Genomic DNA, 11933 nt, shown 5'->3' with positions numbered 1-11933 from the left:
CACCCCCACCCACCCCAACCTTCATACCCACATCTGTTTTTTGGCTGTGCTGGGTCTTCATTGCTGCAAGTGAGCTTTCTCTAGTTGCAGTAAGTGGGGCCACTCTTTTTGCAGAGCACTGGCTCTAGGGTGCATGGGCTCAGTAGTTATAGCTTGTGGGCTCCAGAGCACCGGCTTTAGTATTAATAGTTGCAACTTGCAAGCCTAGTTGCCCCATGACTTATGAAATCTTCCCAGACCAGGGATGGAACTCGTGTCCCCTGCATTGCTGACAGATTCTTAACCACTGGACCACCAGAGAAGTCCCACACCCTGCATCTTTACTGAGTTGTTCTTTGGATTTCTTTCCTTCCAGATCAGTTGCTACCTAGACTGCAAAACCCTGAAGTACTCGATCTTTCTATTAACAGAAACATTGGTGGCAGTCTCAATAGTATTGCTCATGGACTAAAAAGTACTTCAAACCTGAAAGTCTTGAAGTTACATTCATGTGGATTGTCACAAAAGAGTGTCCAAGCTACTAGGTGAGTTAGCAATGACTGAAGCTTCTATATAATTTTATTTTATGTTTAATTTTTTAAGCTGTTAGGAAATATAACAAACTAGAAACAGAGGTTAGGTTGGGGAATGAGATCATTGGTAATTTAAATCTTCAAGTTTTATTGATTTTCCACGTCCTTTACAGTGAGTATGTATTTTTATAATTACAAAACTAAATGGCCAGCTCCGAAAAGGCCAGGGTATTTTAGATTTGAGAGAGACAGTGAGCAAAATAAAAGTGTGCTACTAAAGCTCTCCATTTCTCTCTTACTTTTGAAAGTGCCAGCATTATTTTATGCTTAGTAGTAGGAAGGAATTGGTGCTGATAAAAACAACTTCAGTGACATCTGTAGTTAAAATTTACTCTGCTATATAGAGTACCCACATTACATGAGAATACGAAGTGAAATGTATTTTTATCCTTGCATCTTCTAGAGCCTGTCCTATCCTTCTCCTTGGCAGTTTAAGTCTAGAATGCTGCTAATGTACCAATGCTCAAGGATAGTACAGGAAGAGCCATTAGTTGCAGAAATCTGAGCAAAAGCACTAGCAATCAATGCAGGTCATAGGGAGAGTGTTTGAAGCCATTGTCAGGTCCAAAGCGGTTAGTGGTGCAAAGCAGACAGTTATCCCTCCATTTGGGCTCTTGTCATCACAGTGTATGTATTTTCTTAGTCTCGCTTCTCCATGCCTGCCCCCTGCTCTGCTCCACTCCTGCTGACTGTCCTGTAATATGTCAGAGTGGGATTTTGACCTTCTTTGTAGATGCTGCCTTTAGATACTTGTGTGAGCTGAGGACACTAGACCTTTCCTGCAACAAGGAGTTGGGTGGAGGGTTTGAAGACATCACAGGGCTGGCCACGCTGGAGCACCTGGAGGGGCTGGATGTCCGCCAGTGCTCGCTGACGGCTGACGACGTGTTGTCCCTGAGCGGGTAGGTGCTGCAGAGCTGAGGGAGGGCTCTCAGAGCCTTGGCATATGTTTGAAGTGAAGTGAAGTCGCTCAGTCGTGTCCGACTCTTTGCGACCCCATGGACTGTAGCCTACCAGGCTCCTCCGTCCATGGGATTTTCCAGGTAAGAGTACTGGTGTGGGTTGCCATTTGGGAAACTGGCAAATCTGAGATGTACTGTTTATGAAGTTACTGGGAGGATCACATCATAAAAGTTCTGTGAATGTCCCAATATAGTATTTGGCAAATATTAGGTGCCCAATAAATGTTGTTGTTCAGTTGCTAAGTCATGTCCGACTCTTTGCGACCCCATGGACTGCAGCAGGCCAGGCTTCCCTGTGCTTCACCATCTCCTGGAGTTTGTTCAGTTGGTGAATGTTAGTGAATCTAAACTCCTATACACATCTGTGAAGGATAGATGTGGCACTCGAGGAAGAAATTCTGAATTCCTGTGGCTGTTTAGAAATGAATCTGTTAATGTCACAAAGCATATTACAAAGAAGGATGTAGAGGGAAAGCCAAAACGAAGGGTGTTGAGGCACTCTCTCTCACAAGTTATGCCAAGGCACTTAGATAAGACGAAGTTACAAAAAGTCCATGGAGAGTGCATAATTACAGTTTTAGGTCAGTCACTACCTTTACTTTCCTACCACAGATACAGTCCTGTAACAGGCAACATATATGCAATTTCCCCTAACAAACAGCAAGCATAGCCGTAGAGATGAAGGGTTTTATTCCATCTGCAGCCACAATAAACCTTCAGGATATACCCTGAATCTGACCATGGCTCACTGTTTAGACCTCTACCTCCTGCTCCAGCCCACTGTCAGTTCATGCCTAGATTACTGCAAGAGTCTAGATGGCTTTCCTGCTCCTCTGACTCTGACTGCATTCTCTATTTCTTTCCCCCGTCAACTTCTCCAACTACACCGTGCTGACTCCCACGCACACCAGCCATGCTCTGCTTTCTCTCTGAACTATGCGCTCCTCCTAGGTAGGGATGGCTTTCTTCAGTATCTCTCTATTGCTTGTACACAAGGTCTGGCATGTAGTTGGCACCCAGCAAATGCTTGTTGAATGTATGACTGAATGAATCAATCAATAAAGAACGAGAAAAAGAAATTTTGGTCATTTTTCGTACAATTGGGGGAAGAAAACAGCAAAATAGGTCTTTGGGTCTAATATCAATTTTTTTAGCCCTGCTAATTTGTTTCTTAGATGCTTATCCTTCAATTTGGGAAAATGAGATGAGTTCGAGTCTTTCATGACGATTTAAAAATAGTAAACAATACCTTTTTGAGCTTCAAATGGAGAGTGTGATGGGATCAGCATCTCTTTTACTTATGAGTGTCATACCTGTGGAGACACTCCTGAATTATCAGTCCATCGGATTCCAAATAGTGAATTTCCCCTGCTACAACTGAATAACACAAAACCTCACATCTCATCCTGCTGCTCAGATGAAGATTAAAGTGCTAGAGGACTTGAATTGTCACTGCTAGTGCAACCGAGAGATTAGCCTCTATTATCTGGATTCACAGCCACCAACAGGAGTAAATGGCCCCAGAAAGGTAATGGTTATTTAGTAAGAATTTCATGGTCCTCCTGCTTAATTTTAAAAAGGCAGAATTGCAAATACATCCTGTTTTCTACCTTGTGATATTAAAGAATTGAATGGTTCTTTTATCTGATCATTCTCAATGGCTTCAAAGAAAGGGAATTATGGATCACTTAGCCAATGATATCTGATTAATCATCTAATTGTTTGAGGCCCTGTGCTGCAGGCTAAGGGAAATTCAGAGTCAGGAGCTTCAGTTTGGAAGGGGGCAGAAATAAACCAAATACATGGTGGAGATCCCCTGGAGAAGGAAATGGCAACCCACTTCAGTTTTCTTGCCTGGGAAATCTCATGAACAGAGGAGCCTGGCCGGCTACAGTTCATGGAGTCACAGAGTCAGATGCAACTGAAGTGACTTGGTACACGTGGTGAATACAACATGCTGTGGGCATCAGACGAGGGAGAGATGGTTGCATCTATGGGATCACAAGTACCTGCCCTCTTTTTTCCTTTCCTTCCCTTCCTTTCTCCTGTCCTTCTCTCCTTCCACTAATGTTTGTGCCTCAGATTTCCAGACTCTGATGCACATTCTGGGCAGGAAGCAGCCGCTGCACACAGAGTTCACCTTCAGTGAGGGAGGGCGGAAGATTTGCGTATGAACAATAGATACACAAACAAGTCACGTAATAGGGGTGGTGGGAGGAAAAGAGAATAGGGTGATGTAACTGTGACCACAGGGTTCCTGTGGCTTTGGTGGCCCTGGAAGGCTCTGAGGAGGTGAGTCAGCCCCACAGGGGTCCCAGGAAACTATTTCCCACACTGGGAAGAACTAGGGCAAAGGCCTGAAAGAACGAAAAGCAGCAGAAAGACAGGGAAACAGGGGTCCCTCTTGGCACAGCAGGGGCCCTCAGGACCCCACTCTGGTGCTGTTACCAACAGACATCTGGTTATTATTATTTTTTTTAACCAATGTACATACCTTAATTTAAAAAAAAATGTAGCCACATGTGGGATCTTAGTTCCCCAACCCGGATTGAACCAGGGCCCCCTGCATTGGAAGCGTGCAGTCCCGACTACTGGGCTGCCAGGGAAGTCCCAACAGACATCTGTTCTGATTGCTTGATTTCATTGCCTTCCTAGTTCTTCTGACTTATATTCCGAGGAAAGAATGATCATATCAAACATTAACTGAGCAGTTAATGTGAGCCGGGCACTGTACCAGGCACTTTATTTATACCAAGTCATTTTATCTTCCCGTTGTCTCTATGGAGTAGTTATTGTTCTTATTATCATCGAGAAAACTGAGGCTCAGAGAAGTTAAGCAATTTACCCAAAGTCACACTGTTCTTTAGCAACAAACAGGATGAGAACCCAGTTTCCTCTGTCTCCGAAGTCTTTGCTCTTTACTTCCAGCCTGGAGAGAGGCTTAGAGAAGAGTCCAAGCTGCATGCTGGGGAAAGTGGCTGGCGTGTGTGGTGAGGAATGGTGTGTAAGGAAGGGCAGGGGTCACATAGGCAAGAGCCATGCTTGTCGATCAAGAAGACTGTGGCACTTCCCGAGACCCCTTGTGAGATGCTGCCTAAGCCATGTCACCCCTGATGTTTTAACAGCTCAGGTTATCCCTTTACTCTCAAGTCTTCAAGAATTGGATTTATCTGCCAACAAAGAGATGGGCAACTATTCTGAAAACCTACTCAGCAGGCTCCGATTTTTACCAGCGTTGAAGTCATTGATAATCAGCAACTGTGCTTTGGAGAGTAAGACTTTTACTGCCCTGGGTAAGCGATTCTCTGGGTCCCTGCAGACACTGGCACAGTAACACCCGAAAGGGAGACCTCTGTTTCCCTCCAAGTGAATTTCATTCCAAGACTCAGCCATAGGCACATTGAAGTATCAGTCCGTCTTCTTTTCAAGAAATACTCTCTTTTAAAAGTGACTTTCAAGGCCACATGGATGATTTCTGGCTTTTGCAAATTTAACCTTTAACATTTAAAGTGTGCAGAGTTGACCCTTTGTATCCAGGGGTTCCAAATCCGTGGATTCAACCAACAGCAGGTCAACAATAATTTGGAAAAAATTTCTGGAAAAAAATTTTTCAGAAAGCTCCAAAAAGCAAAACTTGAATTTGCCTCATTCAGGCAACTGTTTATATAGATAGAATTTATATTGTGTTAGGTATTATATAGGTGGTGCTGGTAGTAAAGAACCCACCAGCCAATGCAGGAGATATAAGAGTTGCGAGTTCAATCCCTGGGTTGGGAAGATACCCTGCAGGAAGTCATGGCAACCCACTCCAGTATTCTTGCCTGGAGAATCCCACGGACAGAGGAGCCTGGTGGGCTACAATCCATAGGGTTGAAAAGAGTTGAACACAACTGAAGCGACTTAGCACGGCACAGAGATGATTTAAAGTATATATATGGGAGGGTGTGCATATATTATGTGCAAATACTATGCCACGTTACATAAGAGACTTCAGTATGGATGGGTTCTGGAAACAATATCCCTGTCTATACTGAGGGATGGCTGTATAACCAACTTTGGAGGTTCACATTTGTAGTACCTTGTAATTTCACTGAGGTCAATATAAATTGGTATTGCTGTGAGTCTGATGGGCCATCAGAAGGCATAACTCTTTTCAATTATAGCTACACAATCAAAAAATCATAATCAAGTAGATATTACACTAAATTGCATCATGTGACATGAATCTATAGATAGTCCCTGACTTATAACAGTTTAACTTAACAGTTTTTGACTTTAAGATGATGTAAGGGCTTCTCTTGGAGAAGGCAATGGCACCCCACTCCAGTACTCTTGCCTGGAAAATCCAATGGACATAGGAGCCTGGTGGGCTGCAGTCCATGGGGTCGCACAGAGTCAGACATGACTGAAGCGACTTAGCAGCAGCAGCAGCAGTAGCAAGGTAGCTCAGCTGGTAAAAAAATCCGTCTACAATGTGTGACACCTGGGTTTCATCTCTGGGTTGGGAAGATACCCTAGAGAAGGGAACAGTTACCCACTCCAGTAATCTAGCCTGGAGAATTCCATGGACTACATAGTTTATGGGGTTGCAAAGAGTCGGACATGACTGAGTGACTTTTACTTTCTAAAAGCAATATACATTCAGTAAAAATCACACTTAGAAAATTTTGATCTTCCCCTGGGCTAGTGATACATAATGTGGTATGATACTCTCTCATGCCATCATAAAGGCAAACTTAACCACTCAATACCCAGACAGCTCTGTTTTTCACTTTCAGTATAATAGTCAATAAAGTATATGAAATATCTAACACGTAAGTATAAAATAGGGTTTGTGTAAAATGATTTTGCCCAACTGTGGATGAATATAAGTGTTCTGAGAATGTTTAGGTAGGTTGTGTGCATGTTTGCTAAGTCACTTCAGTTCTGTCCAACTCTTTGCAACCCCATGGACTGTTGTAGCCCACCAGGTTAGGCAAAGCTATACTGATGACCTAGGTGTATTAAATTCATTTTTTACTTAAGATATTTTCAACTTATCAGGATGCTGCTGCTGCTGCTGCTGCTAAGTCGCTTTAGTCGTGTCTGACTCTGTGCGACCCCATAGATGAAAGCCAACCAGGCTCCGCCGTCCCTGGGATTCTCCAGGCAAGAACACTGGAGTGGGTTGCCATTTCCTTCCCCAATGCAGGAAAGTGAAAAGTGAAAGTGAAGTCACTCAGTCGTGTCCGACTCTTAGTGACCCCATTGACTGCAGCCTACCAGGCTTCGCCATCCATGGGATTTTTCAGGCTAGAGTACTGGAGTGGGGTGCCATTGCCTTCTCCGTATCAGGATGCAATCCCACCATAAGTCAAGAAAGATCTGTTTTATTCCATTTGAATTAAGAAGTAAACCAACAATAAAAAAGAAGTAAATCAAGTAAATATACACATATTTCTCTATATCATTTTTAGAAGAAAAAGTTCAATTTCTTATTGATAGGTCTCTATCATATGAGTGGGAGAGGTGTTCTTATTAGATATTATAAAAAGAGTATATATCTACCCCTCAAACATTTTTTAGAAAGAAAATATAAAATGTAATTAATGACTATACCTTGTGAATAAGTTGCTCTGGTTAGTTTTAATGTTAGGGGAAACTGGGAACTATGCAGAAAATCTTTCAATTTCCTTTAAACATCTTTCCAAGATACACTATTTCCCTTCCTTGTTTCTGTAACTGCAGTTAAGTAAACACAATACATTTTGGTGTTTCAGAGTTCTAGGAAGGTGTGGCCTTGTCTCAGTTTCAGAAGCCAGTGGGATATGTAAAACCAGGACACACTCTGGAAATATTGACTAGATGAGAAAACTGTTTATCTCTTTCTCCTTCTTAAACGTGAGATGAAGGAGAGAAATGCCAGTTGATAGTGAATTAACCATTTAACCAAGTTTTACTTTTCTAAAGTTTCCAAATTTCTTCCAAATGAAAATAGAAAACATAAATTGAATCCATGGATTTCAGGCAGGAGAAATAAGGAATTGTGGAGGGTACTGCCCACACCCAGAAATGATGTCCCTCTTTCACCTAATTCAATCCAAAGACTGCTGGATCTCAGGACTCCCCTAGTGGTCCCTGGGCTAAAATTCCACACTCCAATGCAGGGGACCCAGGGTCGATCCCTACTCAGGAACTAGATCCCACATGCTGCAACTAAGATGTCTCTGAAAGTGAAAGTGCTAGTTGCTCAGTCATGTCTGACTCTTTGTGACCCCATGGACATAGCTCACTAGGTTCCTCTGTCCCTGGGGATTCTCCAGGCAAGAACACTGGAGTGGGTCTTCCAGGGGATCTTCTCAACCTAGGGATAGAACCCAGGTCTCCCACATTGCAGGAGGTTTCTTTACCATCTGAGCCACCAGGGAAGCCCACAACTGTCTTAACTCAGTGATAATATGTTGCCTTAGCCTAGGTTGCTCAAGTTCAAAGTTTATGACCTCTAAGGAAGTCTAAGTTATTACTATTCTTATCGCTGTCAATTTCAGCTGAAGCCTCCATTCACCTCCCTGCTCTGAAAATAGTCAACCTTTCTTGGAATAAGTGTATTGGCGGTAACCTGAAGCTGCTCCTGGAGACATTAAAGCTTTCAATGTCTCTTCAAGTGCTGAGGCTGAGCAGCTGTTCCCTGGTGACAGAGGACATGGCTCTCTTGGGTTTGTATCTTCTGGTTCCAAAGCTGTCCTGACACTCAGAGCCCAGTGTGCCTGCCCTGCCAGCCTGGGGGAAGGGAGGCAGAGGAGGCAAGGAGGCCTGTGCACATTCTCTGCTCCCTGACATCTGCTTGGGAGAAAGCTGGTTTGTGCTTAGTCACTTCAGTCATGCCCAACTGCTTGCAACCCCATGGACTGTAGTCCAACAGGCTCCTCTGTCCACGGCATTCTCCAGCAAGAACACTGCAGTGGGTTGCCATGCTCTCCTGCAGGGGATCTTCCCAACCCAGGGATCGAAACTGCATCTCCTGTATCTGCTGCATTGCAGGTAGATTCTTTACCCACTGAGCCACCTGGGAAGCCCTAAAATAGACACTGCTGCTGCTAAGTCACTTCAGTTGTGTCCGACTCTGTGCGACCCCATAGACGGCAGCCCACCAGGCTCCCCCATCCCTGGGATTCTCCAGGCAAGAACACTAGAGTGGGTTGCCATTTCCTTCTCCAATGCATGAATGTGAAAAGTGAAAGTGAAGTTGCTCAGTTGTGTTTGACTCTTAGCGACCCCATGGACTGCAGCCTATCAGGCTCCTCCGTCCATGGGATTTTCCAGGCAAGAGTACTGGAGTGGGGTGCCATTGCCTTCTCCGAAAATAGACACAGGCAATTCTAAAACCAAATACACAGTAGAGACTGGTTCATAAAATGAGATGGAGGAATTCCTTGTGGTCCAATGATTAGGACTTCATGCTTTCACCTCTGAGTGTGCAGGTTCTATTCCTAGTTGGGGAACTAAGATCCTGCAAGCCACCAGGTGCAGCCAACCATTAAAAAAAAAGAAAAAGGAGATAGATACAGATATGGTGGTGGAAGAAGGAGGATTATCTGACATAGGATAGAAAGTTGGAACCGGATGTGGATGGGCAAGGCTCCTTGTCCTTGGGAGGGCTGTGCATGTGTGGATTTTGTTTACGCCTATTCCTGGCTTTGCTCAGCTGGGTGTAGTTTTTTCTGTTCACCTGGTGTTTCCTGTGGATGAATTATGTGTAAGCAAACAAGAAATTTGTGTTACGTCCACACTGTTCTCTGATATTTCAATCTAGTTGGAATAAATACGTGTTTTCCAAACAAGTGTTATGGCCAAACACTGTAATTAGAAGATGGGGACAAATCACTGTGATTTTATTTTGGATTTCCCTAATGACTAATGGGAGAAGGCGATGGCACCCCACCCCAGTACTCTTGCCTGGAAAATCCCATGGACGGAGGAGCCTGCTAGGCTGCAGTCCATGGGCCGGCTAAGAATCGGACACGACTGAGCGCCTTCACTTTCACTTTTCACTTTCATGCATTGGAGGAGGAAATGGCAACCCACTCCAGTCTTCTTGCCTGGAGAATCCCAGGGACAGTGGAGCCTGGTGGGCTTCCGTCTATGGGGTCACACAGAGTCGGACACGACTGACGCAACTTAGCAGCAGCGGCAGCAATGACTAATGAGGCCTTCCCACGTGGTGCTAGTGGTAAAGAATCTGCCTGCCAATGCAGGAGACACAAGAAACGTGTGTTCAGTCCCTGGGTCGGGAAAATCCCTTGGAGAAGGAAATGGCAACCCACTCCAGTATTCTTTCCTGGAGAATCCCATGGACAGAGGAATCTGGCAGGCTACAGTCCATGGGGTTGCAAACTGGTCAATTGATTTTTGACAAAAATGCAAAAGCAATTCAGTAAGTCTTTTCAACTAACAGTGCTTGATTAACTGAGCTATCATACACAAAAATACTAACTTCAGCCTATATCTCACAACTTGGACAAAAATAACTCAAAATGGATAAGCAAAATGTAACTGTAAAACCTTTAGAATAAAATCTAGGAAAAATACTTGGGAACTTGAGTTTTGCAAAAAGTTTTTAAGATATAACACAGAAAGCTCTGCCCACCAAATTAGCAAATTGATAAATAGATCTTTATCAAAACTGTGAGTTATGCTATGAAAAAGATACTGTTAAGGGGGGGTGAGAGGAAAATGTAGGTAAGTTCTTTACCACTGAGCCGCCAGGGAAGCCTCCATTGGTCTATGCATCTATTCTTTTACCAATTTCATACTGTCTTGGTTACTAAAGCTTTAGAGTAAGCCTTGATGGGAATGGAGCATCCTGCTTGGTCTGGAAACCATGATGTGTGGCAAATGATTGAAGGGCCAGGGCATGTTTAGTCCTAACAGGGGGACATTGAGGGGACCTGTTGTCCAACACTGCATGGTTGGCACGTGGTGGGAGCTGAGATTCCCAGCAGATAGGCAGTGGCAAGGTCAGATGGGGCCCAGAGGCGTGGCTTCCTCCAGCTGAGAGCTGCTTCCCTCTGCCGGGGCAGCCTGAAAGGGCCTAAGGCAGAATTGGGCTGGTCCCCCTTAGAGAAGCTGTGAGAGGGATTCCTCTCTGATCATCCATCTAGAGGTTGAATGAGGAGCCCTCCAGGGTCCCTTCCAGCTCTGAGATTCTGCCCATCTCATCTCTATAACCCATTCCTGCTTTTGGCTGAAAAGGGAAGCACATGTCTGCTCTGGCTGTCTCTCCTTGCTCCTTTTCTTAGCTTCCTCATTAACTATTATTTATTAAGAGCCATTTTAGGTAGCACTGTGATACTACCTAATGTGTGCTATTCAAAGGAAAAATTGGCCCATGTGTGAAAGGTTCTAATTGACCCATGAATTAGAAATTATCCAAGTATATTTTGTCCATGGAAAGTACTCAAATAACTGTTGAATAAAAAAATGAATAAATAAACAATGAATAATGAAACAGCATTAAACAGCAAGAAGCCTATTCACAAATGATCCTGAGTTAAAGCCAGTGAGCAGTCACTCCTCACATTTAATTAGAGAAAGTCTGCAGCAAGAGCTGGGGCTCCAGGAGAGCAGAGAGCATGAACTCAACCAGAAAAGACATTCTTTGGGTTGGAATTTGGAAGGAGAAAAAAATCCATTTTCAAGCTGTACATGGAATGCAGAGAGGTGTTACCAGAGTAATTTTAAATGCCCTGAAAAAAAAACTGCTAGCTAATAACATTCTATTACTTAGTGCCACTCTTATTACAAATCCTGGAGCCAGTGTGTTGTGTTATTGGAAGTGGGAAACAGTTGCACTAGAAAGTGTTCTTGGCTTTTAGCAGACTGATTTTGTTTTTCAGCATCGGTAATTCAGACAGGTCACCTGGCCAGGCTGCAGAAGCTGGACCTGAGTTATAACGACAGCATCTGTGAGGCAGGATGGACCATCTTCTGCCAAAACCTGTGGCTCCTCAAGGAATTAACTGAGCTGGATATCAGCCTTCGGCCATCAACTTTTAGGAAGTGCGGACAATGGTTTAGACACTTGATAAGTGCCGTGACCAAACTTCCCAAGATCACTGAGGTAGCAACGAAGAGGTGGCTTCTCCCAGCTTCACAGGAGGAGGAACTACAAGGCTTTGACCAAGATCACAGAAGCAGCATTCACTTTGACCATGGTGGGTTTCAGGAAGCTGACTTTCCAAGGCTCAACTAAGCTACACGTCACCCAAAGGAAGAAGAAAAGAACATGAGTGAATCCTGGTGAAGTCAAAGGAATACCAGCTTCTGGGCTGTTTAATGTGATTTATGTTACAAGAGCTTTGTAAATATATGCCTAGGATAATCTAATATGAACATGCCTTTATGCTCTATTTTATGAAAC

General features: G+C 43.9%; 1 protein-coding gene across 1 annotated transcript in view; it reads left to right on the top strand.

Annotated features, from left to right (window-relative positions):
* Positions 1-11848, top strand: part of LRRC31 (leucine rich repeat containing 31) — a 26850-nt gene extending 15002 nt beyond the window's left edge. Inside the window, 6 exon segments of the mRNA XM_010835219.1 lie at positions 356-516; positions 633-639; positions 1306-1470; positions 4660-4827; positions 8062-8229; positions 11410-11848. Coding sequence (XP_010833521.1) covers positions 356-516; positions 633-639; positions 1306-1470; positions 4660-4827; positions 8062-8229; positions 11410-11765 — 1025 coding nt within the window. The 3' untranslated portion in view covers positions 11766-11848.
* The last annotated feature ends 85 nt before the right edge of the window (positions 11849-11933 follow it).

This window comes from Bison bison, unplaced genomic scaffold (genome assembly GCF_000754665.1).
Source record: "Bison bison bison isolate TAMUID 2011002044 unplaced genomic scaffold, Bison_UMD1.0 scf7180017864040, whole genome shotgun sequence".
NCBI lineage: Eukaryota > Metazoa > Chordata > Mammalia > Artiodactyla > Bovidae > Bison > Bison bison.
This window is presented reverse-complemented; position numbering and strand designations above follow the sequence as displayed.